At 37.5% G+C, this 22,296-nt stretch overlaps 1 protein-coding gene across 8 annotated transcripts in view; it reads right to left on the bottom strand.

Moving 5' to 3' along the window:
- Nucleotides 1–6,841: 6,841 nt before the first annotated feature.
- Nucleotides 6,842–22,296, bottom strand: part of CHID1 (chitinase domain containing 1) — a 103,756-nt gene continuing 88,301 nt past the window's right edge. For all 8 annotated transcript variants that reach the window (XM_088057868.1, XM_005522363.3, XM_088057867.1 and 5 more), the window contains 3 exons: nucleotides 11,519–11,599; nucleotides 9,176–9,218; nucleotides 6,842–7,112 (listed from right to left, as the gene is read on the bottom strand). In XM_088057868.1, the coding sequence (XP_087913994.1) occupies nucleotides 7,014–7,112; nucleotides 9,176–9,218; nucleotides 11,519–11,599 (223 nt within the window). In that variant the 3' untranslated portion in view covers nucleotides 6,842–7,013. The remainder of the gene's footprint in view (nucleotides 7,113–9,175; nucleotides 9,219–11,518; nucleotides 11,600–22,296) is intronic.

The following is a 22,296-nucleotide window of genomic DNA, read 5'->3' as shown; positions in this document are numbered from 1 at the left end:
CCAAGGGCCCCTGCGAAGGAGAAGGCTTCTCATACACCACTGATGATTTCTTCTAATATCCATGATGAGGTTAATACTTCACACACTTGAAGTTCAGGTTATACACTAATATGTGTACCTGGGAAGGCAACAAGTATTTACAATATTCATGTTGTCAACTGCAAAATCCACTCAATTACTTTAAGTGCTCTGCTAAAAAGCACTGGGGAAAGCCATCAGAAAAGTCATCTCAGTTTTGACTAATATATGTGCCAAGGACAGACCACAATCTGCCAAAATATTTCATAGTCCTAAGCTCCAAGACAGACAATGCTCAAAAATGCACAGGGATTGCTGTGGAACACAGGGGTTTGGATTTTGTCTTGCTAAGTCTATCTCTCTGCAGGTCGTACAAAAGGAAGAAAAAGAGGACATGCATTTTTTCTAAAAGCAATTGCTCTGCCCCATTTCCTCCCTCTCATCCTCTTCAAGCAGCCACAAACACTGATTGTCTACTCTACCCTGCCCACCACCTTAAGAGACGTGGGTACATAAGCTCACTTGCTGCAGCCAAGGGGAGAAGATGAAATCTGAACACAAAACTGGGACCTTGCTCAGAGATCAGAAGTTTAAGCACTCTATATTAGATACAAGAGGAAAGTTTTCATTCTGGGGAGAATGATTATTCTCCATGCCACTTTATATATTTATTTAACTCTTACTAAAGCAATTAAAAAATCAGGGTAAGTAAAAAAAAATCTCTTAAAAGTTACTGACCATTCCCTCTTGTATCAAAGGCAGTAATTCCAAATCTTAAAGCAAATGTTAAAGCTTTAAGGTTAAATGTTTAGCCCTCAGTGCTTTAAAATAGTTAATAAACTGCTAAAGCAGGCTTTCAAGACATGTGCTCAGCCAGTCTTCTTTGTGCAATTGCATCTTCACACCAACCATGATTTCTGGGTTGATGTGAATGGAAAAAGAAGGAATTAGATGGAATTTAAAATCCTGACCCACTGTTTGATTCAGACAGTCCATCTAAAACACTTCTCAGCTAACAGCAAATGCAATTTAATTTTAACAGTGTTCTGAGCTAAAAAGCAGAAGCAGGACGCAAAGGCCTCATACTGCAAGCAACAATTTAGTGCTGTGATTCTAAAAGCATCATTAAATATAACACTTTGTAGTGTTAATTCCAGATAATTATATCAGCAATATACCCAGACTCAAAAAACCAAGGACGACTCATTATAAGTTGGCTGTACAGTTGTAAGATGTGATACAATGTATCTGTAAAGGGAGACAGCTTGTCATTTATGAAGAGACTATTTACTTATGCTAGCAGAAGTGGTCTGCATGAACTGTGCCAAACACCTCCACCTGGTTCCTCAGTAGCTGCAGCTCTAGTGCAAAACAAAGACATTTTTGGCTTTCACTTAGCCAGGATGATCAGTTGTTTTAACGAGGAAAATAAAAAATATTATTTGCACAAAGGTTTTTCCACATTAAGACATGAAACAGCAGAGCAAAAATAACACAACCGCTTGTTTTACACAAAAGCCTCCAGCACAGCAACTGAAACAGCACCTATAAACAAGGGGGAAATCAGTCCAGAGGCAGCTGCCATGAGGAGAGCTGAGCTTTGCCACCCTTCCTCCCACAATATCACTCTAATGACTGTAGGGATTAGGGAGCCAGATTTACAAATAGCATAAATGACTCTCTCCCCCTCTCTCTCAGTGTGGTCACACAACACACCCAGGCATCTTTTCCCTAACTTCCACAGCATAAAGATGCTGATTCTGCTACTGCTGGGCTTTCATCTACTCAGGATATACAAACATATCTGCTCAGAGAATTTGTTTTGTTCAGACCCCAGTGGAGCAAAGGAAAGCACAAAAAGATTGCAAAACCTGTAATAATAGCTAAATATAGCAACTTCTCTGCCCCACATGAATTCACCTGAAAAATCAGAGAAGAAACCATAGAGATTGGGTGAAAATGGACACATACAGTCCTAAATAATTTCCTACACTGGGCAGTGATTCTGCCTATTGGCTATTTTTAGTCACAGTCCCATCCTCCACAACTGCAAGCAAACACAGCATATAATGGAGTTTATGCTTTCCACCAGTGCTCTGGAAGAAAACTGACTGGAATATATTGAAAGTCCTACCCAGACTGTTCCTAAATGAGATTGTGAGGAAGAAGAGAAAAGTAATGTTTGATGAAAATTAGCAATGTTTGTGTGGAGGTTTTTTTAACTGCTTTAACACTTGAAAATAAAAAAACAAAATTCAGTATTACCTTTTGGAGTAGGATGAGCAGCAGAGGTAGCCATAGTGTGTAGACTTTACATACTGGAGGAAACTGTTGAAATACCATAATCTTATTCTCCATCCACACTAACCTTTGAGAAAGGTGAGGCAGATCACTCAGCCAGTCCCTGCTGCAGCCATACACAGAGCAGGAACTGAACGGCAAAAGATGACAAAGCTGGAAAATTAGATAGCCCAGCTCTGAGAAATTGCTCCTGGATTTGCAGAAAAATGCAGTGATTTGGGAAGCCTTACAGCAAGTCACTTACACTGAAAACCCCATGGTGTGCAATCTACACGAGAGGGTCTTTGCCCTTCTGCCACTATGTCTACGTCTGCTGAGATTAGTGGTCTCAGAAGTTAAATGGAGAATAAGTTCTCAAGTGCTGGAAGTCAGAGTACAAGTTTATTTCACTAAGAGTTTTTTAAGAAACTTCCTTGTTTGTTTCTAGGAAAAATAGCATACAAATTTTTCTACAGTATTTTGACTAAAATGATTGTCAGTTACAGTGTAACCAATTAAACATTGAAATATACCCAGAAAAGGTAACTGATATAAGAAGGAATGTAAACCAGCTTTAAATTTTGAGTCTTAGATTCCACTCATCCTAATTTTTTTGCAAAATAACATTTTGTTATAATGTTCTCATTCCAATAGAATATACTTTAAAACATATTTTGCTTTTAATTTCATATACTAACAAGATTAGTGATGTTAATTATTTTTGCAACTGTTTGAATAAGCAACATTAATCCAGTTATATTCCAGTTATTTTTTCATATTAAGCTAGGTTTTTTTCTAAAAAGATGATATTTTTTTCCCCAGCACAGACTATCAAAGTGATTGCCTGGCAGACTACAAAACACCAATTCGGGCTTACTTAATTTGCACTTATTACATATAAAAGCAATCACCGAAGGAATGTTATTTTCAGGAAATAGCTGCATACAACCTCTCCAAGCTGTAGAGGCAGAATCCATCTGCTTTGCACTGCCATTTGTTTAACTGAAGTCACAGAGCTGTACCGCGTATTAATCAAAACAGTAAATTTCAAAAGGCATGTCCCAAATTCAGGAGAGACTGTAATTACAGTTCCTGTGAACATCCATTAGCTTTGCAGTCTCCACAGACGAGCATGCACAAAACATTTCCCCCACCCTTACAAATGATTACCACTGGAAGCTCACAGCAGAAATGAAAAAAGCATTTCCTATTTTTGCTTGAGCCCATAAACACTAAATTGTCACAACTCACTGAACCATTCTTTATAACTAAGAAGTGCTTAAAGAACCTGTTTGAGTATTGTCATCCTTTGGTCTACCTTACCACATTATCTCTTCTCTTTCTCTCCCAACTGGAAGCTACACTTGGTTCTGCAGTTTCATACATATATATAATAAAAATGGGAACTATAACATGAAATACTATAGCAATTTTTCTTGAAGAAGTAGTACCTCACAATGAGGCAAAGCAAAACAACTATCTTCCACAATTCTCCGTTAAATCTGCTTCTCATTCCAAAGACTGTATGGCAGGTCAAGCTTTCAGGACACACTTAACACAGGAGATAAGATGGGATGCTGTTATCCCAGAAGAATGGTCCATGTGGTCCTACAAGCACCCAGCTAAGTCCTCTTTTCTGTCTTGGTAAGGTATGTAGTTGTATACAGATATAACCCCTGCCCAATACCTGTTAAAACGATGTGTCTGATGATAATTGACAATAAAAATACCAGCTTCATATCAAAGGCCAGCTGCTACAGAATCAGCTGCTATTTCTTTTCTCAGTGAATGCAATAAAAATTGTGCAGAAAAATGTATTTATCTTAATGTATTAATGTATACTTTATTTTAAATGTATTTACTCTGTGTAAGTCTCACCCAAAAAAGAAAATTGCCCAGAAATACAAGAGCAAAGGTCAGTTGGAAGAATTTGGCATCAGGTAAACCAAAGATACTTTTACATTCTTAGTGCTTGGGATCTTATACAAATACAAGCAATTTTTTTTGCTTGCAACAGAGCCAGTATACAGCAAACTTTTTTTTTTTTTTAAATGTAGCTTAGAAAACTTAATATACTGTGTTCAAAGAAACACTCTTCCATTTCACTGCTCACTATACTAGGTGTAAGTTGTTTTAATTGAGACACTAAATTCTTCTCTCCAGTCTTACCCTTGACCCTTTATGTCCAGTACCTTTGGCCTTGCCCTGCCAAGTACCTCCTTTTAGGAACACTTGCTTTTTTTTCTAATTTAGGAATAAATAATGAATTGCCACTTCAGCTCTCCCTCCCCCCTTCTGCAGTTTTCCCCACTTGTCATAAAAGGAGATGCTCTGCAGGACCTCTTTTCATACCAGCATCTCCTGTGTCATCTTTTCATAAATGTGTTGAGGTGAAAATTTCAAAAGAAAGCTGTTTTCCTTGTGGCTCACTAATTTCTCAATTCTCTGTTATTACAATACAACCTGACATTCCTACATATTGAAAAATTAGGGAAATTGCAAGACCAACCCATCAGAAGCTGTTCTGCATTAATTCTGGGGCTCACAGCCCTTCTGATGCTCATTTCTTCTTTTTTTTTCTTTTTTCTTTTCTTTTTTTTTAACAGAAAATTTAATTAAGAATAATGACAACTTTTTTTTCTTTTAGAATATTATTTCTAAAGCAACAAACATCTTTTGCTTTCAGAGACAAAGGCAACATTCTTGGCCTCAAGTACTAACGTATCGTGAATGGCTCAAAATCCTATCTGGTAGTTCTTACCTGGTATTTATTTTTCATGATACAGCAAGGGTTAGTTTTATCTTTTTGAAACACAGAGGTATTTATTCTACCTCTAAGGATGGAAAAAAATTTTGGCTTTTTTTAACATAGCTGTACTTAGAGACAAACAGGAATCATGAACTTCACAAAAAATCCTCACAGAATATAAACAAAATTAGAATTGCGATAAACTATGTACATCTTTTCTAGAGAGGAAACAAGCTAAAATAAAATATCATTTTCTTCCCCACATTCAATTTGGGAAGCTACCTACTAGTTACAATAAAAATGGATGCCATTTCAGAACATAACCCCTTCCATTTCTGAGTATTTTTTTCTGAGACACTGGTTCAATAGTGCCACTGAAAGTAGAAAAAACAGCGTAATAGAATTTAATTCTTGTGCTAGTCTAGATACCATTGCCAGAGTGACTTTAAATTGCTTTTGAACGAACTAGAAAGTTCAAGTTAATTGAACACAAGGATTCATGTAGCAAATTATCTTAGTACTAATGGTATGGAAGAAAGAAACCTGATTAGTAAGCTCAGCTAGATACTCACAATGTGAGAAGTTTGAAAGATGCCAGAACTAAATCAGAAAGGTGAAGATCAATAGTTCTTTAATCAATGGTGGATTACAGTGGGATTTATTCTGCTGAAAACAGCAGGGGCAGATAAATTCCCTGCTGAGATTAATTACTGGGAAGGGTGGATGTGAACAGAGGAGTGCAGTCATCTTTGTGACAACTGTAAGTGGCAAGGAGAGCACCAGTGGGAGTACAGAGCTCTTTGCCTGAGTCTCTGCTGGTGACCAATGACACCCTCATCAAATTCCCAGCACCTCTTAGTTCCTTAGAAAAAATTGCCTTGAAGCCTGTGGATTTCTACAAACACAAATAAAACCAGGAGGCAGGGACACAATTTCTAGGCTTTGTTTTTAAACTGATGGGTTTTTACAGCCGTTGGGTTCCTAAAAAAATCCATATTACGGAGACAAAAGCACCAATGTGTGCAGCTGAAGAATGACAGCTTCATGCACAAAGGTGCTGATGACATTCACAGTGCCTGCTTAAAGTCAAGGGGTTATCAGAGCTGCTGGGGCTCTGTCTACTGGGGACATGGAATCCATCATGTCCTTGGACTCCATGATTACCATTAGAGCCTTTGTTGCTGAATGTTACAGTTCCCACAAACTGGGCACTAATGCATCACGCTCCAGGGCTAAATACTGTAACTGAGCCACCAAGCAGACTAAGCAGAACAGAGAAATCACAGAGCACCTCTTGAAACAGAACTGTATTAGAAACAGGTCATAAATTGAAATTACTGGGACTTTGAACTACTTAAGGAATTTATTAGCATGACAAAACAAACGGAGCCAACAGCTTAGCTTGTCAGTGCTTGATTTTCTACCAGTTTGAGGGAAAGTCTTCTAACTGGTCTCTTCTCCTGACATTTTATGTTCACTTACCTTACCAGAAGACAGCAAGATGCAGAGAATCCAGCACATTTTAAATTTGCTGGGTGTAATGTGATGGATTTATTTGTCTTCTTACTTTGATTATTACCAGCAGCTCTTTGAGAGGTCTCTATCTAAAACTCTGATCAGATGGCATCAACTTTTCCATTTTACTTTTTGTAGGAAACATTTCAGAAAATATTTTCAAATCTGACTCCATCCAGATATGTTGGTCTGTTTTCAATGACTCGGAATTCGCATGTTTTAAGGAAAATTTCTGTATTTTTTTTACTCTGTGTTTTATCAGATACCAACAATCATGTCTGTGTGGCAAATCAAAAAAGATTCTTTATTGGGGAAAAAAAATGGAAGTTTAATACAGATATGATATAAATTACAAAAAATATTTTAAAAATCACCTCTCCAGGATACCCAGATTAATTGAAGGTGGAGCCTCAGTGAAGCAAATAAAGTCTTTCTCAGATCATCTCTCATTTTAAAGCAGGTCATAAAAATAGTCCAGGCCTTGTCCCAGTTCCCAGATGGATATTCCAGTGCCCAATTCCTTTGCAAGCTCCAGGCGCAACTGGATGGACTAAGAGAAAGACACATAAAGCAATCATGTCTCAGTCAGAGATATCAGACACTCCATACTGCCATCTCTTCATGCCATTATCAGGCCTTTTAAAAACATCTACCCTTGAACCAGCTACTGAAAAATCTCATCTCTATTTCAAATACTCTGTGGTTAGAAAGCAATCATTCAGTCAAAGACAGTTAATCGTACCAGTTAATTCAATGACCTAATAAAAGATTACCAGCTAAATTGACAAAATGCCACAGAAATAAATCAGATTTATGAACTATGCAAAGGACTATTCTAATTTAGGCTATAATTTCACAACGTACAGAAATTCTAACTCTTCCCAGAAATATCTCAGGGGTAAAATAAAACTTTATCACTGAAGACAATCAGAACAATTTGTCAAATACCATCAAGATCTCTTGCCTACCCTTGCCTTTTCCCAGGACAGAGTCACAATTTACATTTCAAAAATTCTATTTTAAGGAGATTCTTGGAGATAATAATTAAAAGTATCTTTATTTGAGCTCCAGCCATTAATTTAGAAGAGTTAATTTAGCTACAGGTTAACAAGGGAAGCAATGCCACAATTCATGTTCTGCCCTTTTTTTTCAGCTCAAACAAAAAGAATTCTTTTTCAATCTTTTGCTCTCAGGTTTTCTTACTTTGAACTGCAGGACTGCAATGTTTAAAGTACTCACACTAGGGATGAGCTTAAAAACATTTCCATGGGAAACAGAATAAATTATCACAGCATCATTTACAGATATTGAGCCTGACATTCATGAGTGCTTTTAACTAGTCATGAACAAACTAATTTTGAGCAACTTGGCAGTGATTATAACGTTAAGGGAAAGAAACACATTTTTCATGAGGTAATAACATTCAGTGTTTCCCAGCCATTGGGAAGTAAACAAATCTTGACCAGTAAACAAATCTCAAAATATTTCATTACAAGCATGTGGAAAATGGAAAGAAAACCCATTTCCATGCATTCACCAGTCACCATAGTTGAATGGTGATCTCTTAGAGAAAAAATAATGAAAGGAATGTACAGGAATGAGTGTTCTTAACCTGGTAGTAGTTAGTAGTAGGTAGTTAGTACTGAGAATGGCACAGTGAAATCCTTCCCTGGGGTGGAAGAAAACATTGCATAACAGCACAAGACATCTTTTTTCTGATACATTCACAATGAAACTGTCTAACACTCCGACACGCAGCACTAGCAAGAACACTGACGTGGTAGTTAATATCCCATATGTGATAGTACTTCCACTTATATTTGATTAATGAGGGGAAATATCCTTTTACTCATGGTGCTTAAGATAACAATCCTGTCCAGGAAAACAGAACCTTAGATAATTTCGTACTAGTTTAACCATAAAAAAAAGTCTCTGGTCTCTGTAAATACAATGTAGTTTACTACAAAAGAGCAATTTCCTCCCAATACTAAAACCCAGCAGAAGATTAACACACTGACTTCAGTTTAATTTGAGAAAATATAAAGGTAACTTCTTAGGAACTAAGGTTTTAATTAACCATTTTATCATGTATTCTGCTCTACTGCAGATTATTTGATATAAGTTTTCAAAACACTAAAAAGTATGTTCCACAGAAACAGAACTGAAGAAAATAGGGTGATGCAGGCTGATAGGGAGAATCAGGACCCTGTCACAAAGGAAGGCAAAAGTTCTCTAAGCTTCCCCCCACCATGATGAGAAGGAAAATTTCTTTGGTATCTTGTCTGAGAATCTGCTAACAACATGTCTGATAGTATATGAGCTAAAATGATCCTCTCACAGCACTGTTTTGTCCTGGTGTGTCTTATCCCTAGACATGCTTGATCTTCAGAGATCCCAAAACGCCATTATGCATGAGAGAAAACAACAACCTTCTTGCATAGGCAGCTGAAGCTTTGAATCATAGCAATTTACATAACCTTTACATGAGGGTCAACTTCTTTCCCAAAAGCCTAAATTCAGTTCAACATTTTCTGAAATGTCTCAATAATGAAACAGGTCAAGTAAACATTTCTGTCCTCTTACAGCCCTCTGACCTGAGAAAGTGGCACCTACCTTCAGTGTTGGGTAGAAGACTGCATGTTTTCCTCCCTTATTTCTGCAAAACAATAAAACCAAATAGTCACAATAACTTTGATAGGTAACAGGATTTTAAACTAACGTTAGAATTCAAAATCAGGTTGGCCCCTTCCAGCTGTAACCATTCTGAGATTCTGTGATACTGTAAAAAGGCTGACAGTGAAAACAGAGGATCCAAGAAGAGATCACACAACGGAGATGGTTTGATATCATATCACAGTAAACACTGAGATATTTTGTTGCAACTGGATGACAAAGCTGTCAGATTGTAACAGACAGTTGTGCCTGCTAAACGTGCATCTGAAAAAGATGAAGACATTTGGTTTTCTGATGCAAACTGTGAAATATTTTCTCCAATTCCCTGAATTACTATCTTTCAGGCTAAATTAACTGCCAGCAGTATAAAATATACAGACAGGGCAAGCTATACAGGGCACAAATACCAAGGTTGCATTTTAAACCCACAGTAATGAGAAGGATGAGTTACAAGGGGTTTCACAGCACCACTTTACTTAGGTCAGGAGAAAAAGGAGAGTGCGTGGACAGACCTAGAAGGAATTGCTCCTAAAATCTCACAACAAGTAAATTAATACTTGCCTGCACACTGGGACAAGCACTCAGATTTCTGCAACTATTTGTAATTGACAGTCTCTGCCTGCTACATGAAACCATTAGGTGTGCTTTGCTTAGAGATTCATGATTTCATTTCTCAGCCACTGCAGACGTGCAAGATTTCCAGGTGAGAAGCTTCACTAGGGAGGCATACATATTTCAGGGCTGGCTGCCACCCCTGTCCAAGATAATTGAGCTTTTGCAAAACAAAGTGGTACTGAAAAGGAGTTCCTTAAATAACCCTCTCCTGCAGTAAGCTGAACCACACAGCTGACTGCTAAGCACAGCACAAGTGAAGTTTAGAGTGATTTTCAGACAGAGAGGGCTTCATCCATCAAAAATTTCTCCAGGATGCCCCCACACAAGAACCTCCAAAGTTTGGCTTCAAAGAAAAAAGAAGTACTACTGACAAGCTATCCCTTTGCCACAAGTTCATTTTGCCAGGTAAGAAATGTGATTCAGACACAAATCCCAGAAGCATGCTGTTCAAACAGAGTTTCCTCAGAGTTACTCTTTTGAGAGTAAGTTTTCATCTAGTGCTCAGTGTCTCCAACAGGACTGAACATTAAGGATCAGTAAAACAGAGCTTCTGCTTTATTCCTCTTTAGCTAACACAATAAACTGTATTTGCTTGGTACAAAGTAATTTTGCAAGAGGATGTCAATTAAAAATGAAGGCATACAGATCTCTGTCCTTTCATACAAACACAGAAAACAAATTAAAACACTGCTGAACAACAGATTTACTTTTTCTGATAAATGAAAGTCAGAAGAAAATTAGGCTGAGAAACATCTTGAAAATTAAACTAAAAATACAAAGGTAGGAGATTTGTAGGTTTAGTTTTGGTTTTTGTTTTTTGGTAATATTTAAAAATATTTTAGACAAGATTGTTTTGGAAATAAAGAAGTTTTGATTGTTTTTATTAAAAGCTTCTAAAATGTGTTTTATTCTTCCTTTCAGTTGTGTGTTTTCACATTAACAATGCACTGAGTAAAATACAAGACATCATTTTGCATATTTACTAGGATTTGTTTGTATAATTTTGCATATTTTGGTATATTTACATAAAAATAGTAAATTATCAGAGGATTAATAAGATTTTGCTGTGTTTATTTATTTAAATCTATTCTAAATGGATTCCTCCTAGATCAGGAATCCTCTTGTCATTTCAGGAACAAGGGAGGACAAAGAACATTATTACCCTTAACACTCTCAGTTCTTTCAGAAACTTTACCAGGAAGTCACTTAGTTTTACTTCCATTCCATTTCTGTACAGTCCATTCCATATAGTGGAAGTTTGCCGCTTAAACAATCTTAGCAGCAGGACTTGTGAAACCAGGCTCTTGTACCATAGATTTTTCTCAGAACTATTTTTGGCTGAGTTATTGGTAATTACCTGACAGCTCACAGTACTCATCTCAGAGCTTCTGATTAACTGACACTCAATAGATAACTTTGATGGATAATTGCTAAAGATACGACTCATCAGACTTCTCTTCTAAAGATTGTTCTAGTTTATGTAATTTCATGAATCCTTCTCTGATTTTCTCCTCTCACCCAAAAAACACTCTTTTATGCCACAGTTCCGTGTTGACAAACAGATCGCAATCAGCAGAATTTCCATTTGCTGAATTCAGTTGCATACTACAGCCACTGGCCCATGCCCAAAAATATTTGCAAAATGGTAAGTCAATAAATGTAACTTACTTTTTGTATTCAAAATAGTGTTCAGCAATTTGTTCATCCCAGACAATTTTTGGCTTGTGTTCCTTCAAGGTTTCAATGTACCTACAAATTAAAAACACAGATACGGAATTAACTTTACTAAAAGCAGTTATGAAATTACATTGCAGAAATTTTTGAAAGAGCAGTTTTCCCATGTTTAGATGTTGAACACGGTATCAAAAATATCTTCTTGTTGACAACTAATTTCCTAAACCACTTCACAATCTCATGTTCACATTTTTAGGCTATTTTTTTCTAAAGCATCGCATATAAATATCTGAAGGGAGGGTGTCAGGAGGTGGTGCCAAGTAATAGTACAAGAGGCAATGGGGAGAACTGATACACAGAAATCTCCACCTGAATATGAGGAAACACTTTACTATGTGGGTGACCAAGCACTAGAGAGCCTGTGAAGTCTCTTTCCCTGGAGATATTCAAAAGGTGTCAGGGCACAATCCTCAGTAATGTGGTCTGGAGAACCCTGCTTGAGCAGGGAACTTGGGCCAGATGGCCTCCAGTGGCTCCTTTTTCATTCTGTGACTGTGTGTGACTCTGTGAATTAATTAACGTTCATTGGACAAATCTGCAAGGACACATGACGGCACTACTGCTTTAATATTTCTACAGTCTGAAGCCCATATGCCAAAGCACAGGAACTGAAGTCATCCCTAGGCTGTACACAGCTGTGTTCTCCACTATGAGGCTTAGGTCACCAGGAAAGTTCTTCTACAAAAGGGGCTTAGCTAGAAATTGTCAAGAAAAGTTCCTTCTAAGTAATTCTGCATATGAATTTTCCCCATCACTGGCTTCTTGGCATTACTTTCTGGCATGGACATTTTGAACATGGAATGACCTATCTCCCCTGACACGAAGTGAGGATAGAGGTTTTGTACCCAAAACCCTGCAAAGAGAACTGGGGTGGAAGAGCTGGTATGCTGTAAATTCATAGGTCATTGTATCCTCTTAGTGCAGAGACAGTGTCTGCATTTCTGACTGCAAAACAGAAACAAAGCTGCTGGCTGCCACATGTCAGAGGACCAGAAGATGGCAAACTACTGCCAGTGACAGAGGCCACATATATGTCACACAAAAACAAGAAGTCTCATTGCCCTTTCTCTTCTGCATTTTTTAACCTGCATCTTTGGCCATCTCTTTTTGTAAAATATATCAAAGACATCTCCCACAATTGGTCTCATTCTTGCAATAATTTCTCTGCTTATGACAGGATTTAGATGGAAACATTTCCTTCAAATCATGTTATTTCTTATTAAGGAATTTCCATCAGTCACTATCCTGATTGCATCAGTGCTGAAATTCCACCTCACTATTATTCATCAAGAAACAGAGAAAAATTTTGTATTTCTCAGTTTGAAAAAGATTTATTCTCTAATTTGGTATTATTCTAAATGCAATTAAAACATTCATAATCATCTCTCTTTTGCTATGGCTTGCTTATTATGTATTGGTAAATTACATACAATATATATGTATTGGTAAATTGTTTCCTACTGCTAGCGGGTTTAAAAAAGATTTTCTTTTGTATTTATGTCAAATGAACCCACACCAGGCATGGATTTATCTACATAAGGAAACACATGGTAACACATGAGCACATGGAAACATGAGCTCCCTCACACACACATCTTTTCAAATAGATTAAGTTAGACCTTGGAACCTGCCCATCCCTTTTTAAGACACACAAAATTTTAAGTTGCCCCACTAGAAACATATGCAAAGAGACCTAGTTTTGTATACTTAAAATTTAAGGATAGATTTTAACAAATTGTCCCATTCCAGAATGACAAGTTCAGTAATGAGAGGAGATTACACTCATATGGAATATGGTACCAAGATGTTCCAGACCAGAAAACAAGAATTACCAGCCAAGACATCCTGGCACACAACATTGTTCCTGAACATATGACTTTAGATGGGAAATCTTAATTTCACTTGCTAAAATTCCCAACACAATCAAAGTGTGCTCAAAATACTTATGAACAAGCTTTAGAATCCGAAATGGAAGTGGAATCAATTATTATACCCTAGTCTATAAAGGGTATATTATTATTTTAAAACTGTTAAGGCATACACCACATTTAATGAGCACTCATCCTGACCATGCAGAGAGAATTTATTTCCCTTTCTACTGTCTAGGCATTTATCCCCACAGTATGTAACAGCAAAAATGAAGAAGTTTATCTTGAAATCACATCTACAATGATGAGACTTGCTACAAGTTTGAGTTGGGGAAAAAAGAAATATTAGCATCCAAATTGTCACTGCTATCCATTAAACTTAGGGAGCCTACTTGAAACATGAACTTGGTTTTATGTGCCTCTGTTAAGGACAACAAAAATTCGAAGCCCAGTGTTCAAAACAATAAGCTCTCATTTACTTCAGCTGAAACTGCATACTCAATGCTTATGAAAATCAAGCTTTATATTTTTCAACCAGACACAAAGTTGCTGTGAAGAGTCAGGAAGAGGTACATCAGCAAACCACATTTGTTTCCCATGGGTTTCTATTGCCCTAACTTGGGAATAACCCATTCCCTTCTTGTTATTATTTTCTCTTTACTTGATTCCTTTTCTATCAAGGCAAGAACTCCAAGATATGCTGTATTTTCCTATTATCTATGTAGTATCCTACCATGTGTATCATAAGTGGAAAGGTTCCTGTGTAAAAGTGCAGCAGGCCTACCACAGCACACTTGCTTGACTCAAACTAATGCTTACCAGGCACTCTTAATATATCATCTCCTAGCTGGGGCAGTATTTGACTCAACAAATACTTGACATGCACTGGTGTAAATAAATAAATAGATAAATAAATAAATTTTGCCATCCCCCCGAACAAGACAAGGAATGTCAATGTATCTGTGATAGCAAAATTCTAGATAAATTTTCAGGTTCTCAAAGAGGAAAAGAAAGGGACAAGAAGGTCACCGTAGCCTTTTTTCTTTTTTTCCACCCCTCACCTCACTCTACACATTTCAACTCATATTTCTTGCTATTTTTTCATCCTCTCTTTCTAATTTATTCCTCTTTCTACTGCCTCTTCACTTCTGTGCCAGTTCACTTCTGTGCTTATACTGCTATCCAGACTAATTCCTCATCCATCAGCTCGTAACTTACTACCTTTCTTCTTCTACCAAGCTGCCTCAGCAGTTAAGAGAATGAAAAACACTGAAAACTCAGCCTCACTGCCTTGCTATACATATATCCTGGGAAGTTTGTCACCATTTGCAGAGCAAGTCATGCTGCTTCTGTGGTGCTAGCCTGAAATAAGGTCAGCATGAATGAAATGTCTGGATTATTGATGCCATCCTCTACTGAAGCTTCAATGCAACATATAGAAATGACAGATCTACATGGATCATCAGGAGTAGTAACAAAAGGCAGATGTCACCTGCATGTCCACCTTGCAAATAAATGTTCTGATGTAGACAAGTGCCATTCTGGTTCGCTTCAATCGCCATAACTTTGTCAAAATAGGCACTTCTGGTATTCAGACAAGAACTATTATTTGTGTGACAGGCACTCCTGGTTACAAACACCCTGGGTTAAAACAAACACTCCCTTGTGCAAAGTAAAGGAGAAGCCAAAACATGCATATTATGGAGTTGCTGTAAAGTCAGACCTGCCGAAGGTGTGTGAATAACCCTAATGTGGCTACACCTACACACTACTGCACTTCACTGCCCATTCAACGAATAAATAAAGGAACCAGATGAAAGGTTCTCAGGATTTATGCCTGGTGTTCCTTTTTTAAGATGCTTTTCTTCCAAAACATGAAAAACGGCATAGCCTTGGAATATTTTAAGGTAAAACCCGCAATCTTTAGTCCCGCTGAAGAAAGTATTCATCTTCATGGATAATGCTTTTTTCACTGAGAATATAAAGAAACCAGTCTCTAGTATATCTTTTGCAACAAAAATTTACATTCTAGGAAAAGAGATAGCTTCATATTTAATTCTTAGACTAAGATTTATTTATGAAGTTAAACTTTTTAATCTTCAGGTGTTTTGCTTTACTAGTCCTGAATCACTCTTCAACCAAAAAACTTTAGTGAAAAGGAAACCACTACTGAGCATACATTGCATTTTAATGTTCTTTTCTAACACTTTATATTTTCTCCCCACTTCTCACATGAACAAAACTCTGATTAGAAGCAACAGGTCTCTAATCAGAATGAAGGATCATTTTTCTCCTGCTACAGAAAATTGAGTTTATCTTCCAGTATACCAAATCTAAGAGATTCAGTCAAAGAATAAAAATACTATTCAGCTTGAAAATCTATACCACATATTTTCTTTTCAGTTTTCCTCAGTTACAACAGGCTTAGTTATTAAAATGTTGTCCTGGGTTGATGATGTTAAATCGTATCCCCATTCGTCCACCTAACCCAGACACAGGTTTTGTATTTTTAAAATTCCATCTGAGAGTAAAAGTGAGTGGAAAAGAAGCACCGAGTCTGTTATCAGAGACTGTACTTGCTCCCCCCGCATCGGGAGTTTTGACTACAGCACAGACAGGCAACAAGACACAGATCGCCTTGGCTTTCCAACTAGCCGGAGCAGAGAGGTCTTCCTGGACTGTTTTCTTACCCTTTTTCTGAAACAAATCGAACCTGCTCTGGACTGGGGACTCGGGGGAGCACCGGGAGCTTGCACCCGTGGACTACCGGGAGCCCAGCCTGGGCAGCGGCATTTTCCAGCGCCAGAGGGACTGATAACAGAGCAAACACCCACAGGAAAGAGACCCTCTGAAGTTTGTCATTTCTTCTGAAGGGCGAGAGGTTTTGTAATTTGATATCGTTCATTTTTGTGCTGGGTAGTGCTGTGCCTGTGAAATAAACAGGTTTTTACCACTTCTCTCAGAGAAATCTCTTCCAGAACCGGTTGAGGGGTGGGAGAAAAGGGCCACCTGGGTTTGCTTCCCTGGGGGGGCCCCCATTGGAGGTTTTCTCCCAAATTTGCCCTAAACCAGGACCTACCAGGAATTGTATCTCCATAACAATCAACAGTGCCTATGCATGGCAACACGTTTTAGACTCAGCTGGATAGGGCCCATCTTCCCCCTTTATAGGGAGCTGAATCTCTTAGTAGAAATAAGCAAAGTCACATAAAAGGCTACATTCTAAAGCTCAAGAGTTCATATTTCTGATGCAAAACAAATAGACAGAAATAGCTCCAAAACAGTGTTCACAGGAGTACTCCCGAGAACATTCACAGTACATATCTTCCAAAAAATTATCAGCCCATCTCCCCACTGCTCTGTGTATATCAGGACACTGTGAATGGGAGATACCCATCTTCAAAACATGATTTTTCAGAGGGGTTGTATATATAACCTGTAAGTAAAACCCCCTTTTATTTACTATTTAATTTTAACTGCCTTGATACTTACCATTTAAGGTTTTTCTTAAATTACTCCCTTTTAGGTAAGACAAAATGTCAGGAAACAATACAATCTGGAGACATTTTTAAAAAAAGGTTCCAAAGTGGGAATTTTTTGGCCTTCTGTGCTTCTTAGAAAATAATTTTTAAAAAACAAATGCAAAAATTCTGAATATCCTATAAGCTACTGAATGATTTAGTCATGAAACTATCAGTTTTGAACTCACAGTTTTAATGAAAGATGCCTTCAATGGTAATAAATAAATGGTAATAAATAAAAACACAAAAGGAAGAGAGAAAGGATTTTATACAGATTTTGAGTCTCTAGAATTGCAGCTTACAAAAGGCAGAGATTCCCTGTAATTTAACAATCTTTAGATATTAGCCTTTAAAATAATTTTGAAAGCATGCATAAATTTATGAAAAACCTAGCAGAGTCAGTAACAGCATAATGTTATTTATGTGTGTGTATATATGTATATATATATATACAGCATTACACGGTGCAGTAAAAAAGGTCAACAACAGACTGAACAATTAAGCTTTCACCACACTGGTTCTGTCAGGATCACTTAAGCACCTTTTTACTCATCTCCTCTCTCCACTGAGTAACACCGTATTTACAATTTATAACTTCCAACTTTAAAAGGTGTATAGTGCATAGCACTGTATCCCTTGTTTGCACATAAAAGAATTCAGATTTTATTAACACAAATCCCACAAGTTCTTTCAAAAGCAAACAGGTTATCCAGGAAAAAGACAGCTACTGAGTATGTTCTAGAGAATCAAAAGAATGCACTAACATTGAAATAAGTTTTACTCTGAAGATTTATGCATCTGAGAGCAGTAGAGAGCACACTATAAGCCTGTCTACAGGGTATATTATTCAAAAATAATTCTGTTAAGGTGTTTAGATTATTTAATGTAAAAGAACTCATAAACACAGTTTGAAGAGAGAAATCAATCAGTTAGCTGTTAAAATATCCAAGTAGCAGCCTAGAAATGAAAAATCTGTAAGTAAGCATCATCTTTCTCTAGTAATCTCTCTATTGCTGCCTGAACCTTGCTCTGTCAGTTTTAAAACGCAAAAATAATACTTTTACTATTTTAATAGTATCAGGTTTCCAGCACAGTAGTTTTTCTGGGTGTATTGCTTTCAGTAAGTTTTATAGAATCATTCTCACTGATTTCTTCACAATACTTCATTACTGACTTGATAGATGACACTTTTCAGCACTTCCTCACACAAACCTGCTGACCTTGTACCTTCTGCCATTATGCACCAGCCCAATAAAAACAAGCAGAACCTCAGTGACATTTCTGCCATTGCTCTGGGCTCTTCAAAATAGCACCTTGTTCAGCATTCCCAAGTAATTTGGAAACAATAATACTTTGCTGGATAGAACTCCAGAGACAGAATATTATTCCTAATTTACTCAGGATCTCAGGACACAGTGGACAATGTCAAGCTTTTCAGAAGCATCCTGTCATGGGGTAGCTTTACATTTAAGACAGCTTGGAAAGAGGGGAAGTTGGAGCTGCTGGTGGCTGATGGGAGTTTTTCCTCCTGACCAACTTTCAGTAATTTCCAAGAATTGACAGCAGATCTGACCATTAAAAGGTGAATTCAACTTGTAAACACCCCCTTAAAAAGTACAGACAGAGTTCTCTTGTTCTCTTTGGTTTCCGGCTTTTGACAAGGTATCAAGCTCTGTCTTGGCCTCCTTCCCCCCCTCCAGGCTGACAAGGCTGCAGGGAGGGGTGGGGGAGAGAAGCAAAGTTGATCAGCCGAGCTTGGTTTTCGGTTTCTGCTGCTGGACTGAAACTTGACACTATAAGTTCTTGCAGCTTTCCTAAAGCTTTTAATTCTTTTACTACCTGGATAAATGAACAGATTACTCTTTTTTTCTCAGAAAAGACAGAGAACGAGAGAGACAATCAACATGCAAAAAACATCACAGAACTACTAAAAACAGGGAAAGAGTTACGTTTAAATAAGAAAGAGGGAATAAGAAGATGCTTGCTGCTGAAATATCTTTCTGTTACACCAATGGAGATAGACGATAGTAGTTTCAAAAACTCCTTTAATTCATGACTAGAGTATGGGAGGAATAGAGTATTCAAAGTGTAGACTTTAGAGAAAAGAGAGAGTAGTTGTGATACTGTGAATTGCTGGAAATGAGTAAAGTGAAGATTTTGAAGCCTTGGGGGGGCAAGGGAAAAGCTGTTTTCCAGGAAGGCTCACAGAAACAGATGAAGAAGACTTCTACCTTTGAATACCTCATCCTTAAAATAGCATCCCTAGACTCATTGACCTACGCACACTTCGGAGTAGTGTGGAATAGGAGGAGTGAACTCTAAAAACTCCATAGATTGGCAGAAGGAGACTTCTGTTTCTCTACAAAGACTGAAGAAAAGACTCTAGCAAAAATTGAGACTGTTTTTGACCACCAAAGTTCTAAAGTTTTTTTGTCTCTATGTTACCATGTGTACAAAGAAATGGTCAAGTAGTGAAAGATAAAAGGGTTTTCTGAAAGTTTATTCTGGTGTTCTTATAGTTTGTTAATAAACTGTCTTTATTCCTTTTAAATTTTAAGCCTGTTTTGCTCTTATTCTAATCCATATCTCACAACAAGAAATAAATAATTTTTTTAGTTACTGGTTTAAAACCACGACACATCCCCATCTGAAGAAACAAAAAAATCTGGTGCTTTACTGTGGCTAGAGAAGAAAACAAACATTACATATATCTATGCATAGAGCTTTACATGTTAATAATGTCCCTTATTATCATTTAAGTTCATAGAGGTTTTATAGAGAAACGCATATGAGCGTTTACACAGTGGTACACTGGCAAATTATCCATGGGAATGTCAAGTACAGCTGAAAGCATGCTATATTTCTCAATATAACCAAAATGGTGGTTCTTTACCAAAAAAAGACCCCACAAAGTTACAGTTTATCAATAGATATTGATCTATGAATAGAATTAATCACACACAAGGCAGAAAGGCGTGAACATTTATCTGTATATTTAAGATTTTTACTCAAACTGATGGATATGGGAGGAACAACATACAAAAATTTTCTTAAAGAAAACAAGACCTTGATTTCTAAGTCAAAAACTATTTCTTAGACAATGAGCACATAGAAGAGGCTAGAATTAGATTCAGGCAGAAGGTTTGCATATCTGTTTGTGTGCCTTCAGTAACACATTGCTGTTCTGCAGAATGACAGTTTCTGAAGGAAAACTGAAAACATGTATTGTTGAGAAGCCAACATGTGATTCTTTCCTCAGTCAGGGTCAAACCACTGCACTGACATTACAGAAGCTTAATGCGCATCCTTCATAGAAGAAACACAGGTCCTAATAGATTCCTATAAGGCAATGTTCCATCAAGAAACAGTAAAAGTATTACTGCTTCCTAGACCATACATAAAAAATCACATTCTGCTCCAGCTCACCCAATAATCTGCCTTAGTGCAGAATCTCAGACAAGACAGAGTGTCTCTGCTTAAAAATACTTCTCAACATGATGAAAACTAATGTTTGTTTATCCCTACAGGCTTGTTTCAAGAACCAGCAGGTTCACCCTAAAAATAAAATCTCTGAAGATAAAACTGTTAGTTTAAGGGTCCATTTCCTGAAATGTTTAAGTAACGCTCAATTGAGGTTGAAGCATTTCCAGATTCAGCACTCCAAGTAAAATATTGTGCTTCATTCTTCTAAGAACTGACATAATAAGTTCTGGATCTGAAAAAGTGAGGCTATTTATCTTTGGATGTGAGGCTGAACAAAGTTCAGAACCACTAATATATCTGCTGCTCGGCTTCACTGTAAATAACAAAAAGTAAAACTATGCTACTTCTGTTGTGTGTCAGATTGGGTTTGCTGGGGTTTCTTTTACATCAAACTTTGCAGACTTTCTTCTTGCTCAAAGTATACAAATCACCTCTATTCACACAGATTAGCAATGAAAACTGTTATACTGGATATGGAGCTTGGTCAGATTCAGTTAATCTTAATTCAGTGTATAGGAGATGAAGTTTGATCCACTCCAGCAGGAAAATTAATTTTGAGTACAAACTCACCTACTTTGATATTCTTAATTCTTCTATACTTCCTTCATTAAAAAAAGTACATATTAAAAAAATCACATTTCTTTCCCATCTTCTTCTGAACGGTCAGATGATCTTAAAGCAATTAAATAACACTCCTAGCTCTTCCAGTTGTTTCTTGTAGCTCTCTTCAACCATTCCTGAATTCAAATCATCCCAGCACAACACAAGGTCAATAGCAATGTCATCCAGCAGATTTAAGAAACACAACAGCCAGCAGGAACATCTTTTCCTCACCCTCAGGAAAGGAGCAGTGCAGTTCTTCCTCCAAGCCTCCACCTCAGGCCTGTCTCACCTGGGGCCCTGTGCCAGGCAGGTACTCATGTCCTGTTTCCAGAGGGCTGCTAAATGCCCTGGTTGAGCAGGGGAAAGGACATACTTGGAAGCAAAGGACAAATTAAGGGAACACACACTGGGTGCAAGCAGCAGAAGTCACCAAGGATGGGACAGGGACAGGACTGAAGAGGAAGATCTGCTCCCAAGTGATTTAAGTCAGGCCGAGCACAAAATTTGCAGGCTGCAGGACTTTGGTGATGTAAAACTGACCCAGGTCTGCAACTGCCTTAGGAATAAAATGCTGCCTCTGTTGTCTCTCCAAAAATAGGAGAAATCATTTAGGTCAGACAGAAGCGGAATTGTCTGTGAGGAACCAGAACTTCAGACAGTGAAATTAACTACAGTAGGAGATTGTACCCTGAAAAAGCTGAGCACTATTTGGATTCCATTTGCTTTACAAGATGCTGAGAATGAGACACAGAAAAGTATCTGCACTTCCAAGTAGCCTCAGAAGAATGCTCAGGTTCCTTAGCTGACAATCTGATCAGGCCTACAATTTCCAATACTATCATGAATGAGTGGTTTGGCTGCTTAAAGAAACACCATCAAAGGTATTGGCAAAACGAGGACCTGAATGCCAAACACCTTCTATAAAATAAAAGAAACTCAGATCAGGGATAGTTTTTTGGCATGTAGTAGTTACAGAAGCACAGTAATAAATTTAAATTATCAAGCCAAATACAGCAGATCATTTTATATGAAAGAAACAATAAACTCCATCCTTGGCAGGGAGGATTGTAATTAGAGAAGTTAACTATGCTAAAGGACAATCTATGGCAGAGCAGTAAGTTTTCCAAACCTCCAGTGTCCCATGAAGATATGAACTATATACTCTTTTCCATCTACTGGGACCAAGTTAAGTGAAGAACAAAGAACAGTGCTGCTGACTTTTGAGTTAATTTTTCAT

The sequence above is a fragment of the Pseudopodoces humilis genome, chromosome 7 (assembly GCF_049639895.1).
Source record: "Pseudopodoces humilis isolate 2021_Gansu_Grassland_sample_001 chromosome 7, ASM4963989v1, whole genome shotgun sequence".
In the NCBI taxonomy this organism is placed as follows: Eukaryota; Metazoa; Chordata; class Aves; order Passeriformes; family Paridae; genus Pseudopodoces; species Pseudopodoces humilis.
This window is presented reverse-complemented; position numbering and strand designations above follow the sequence as displayed.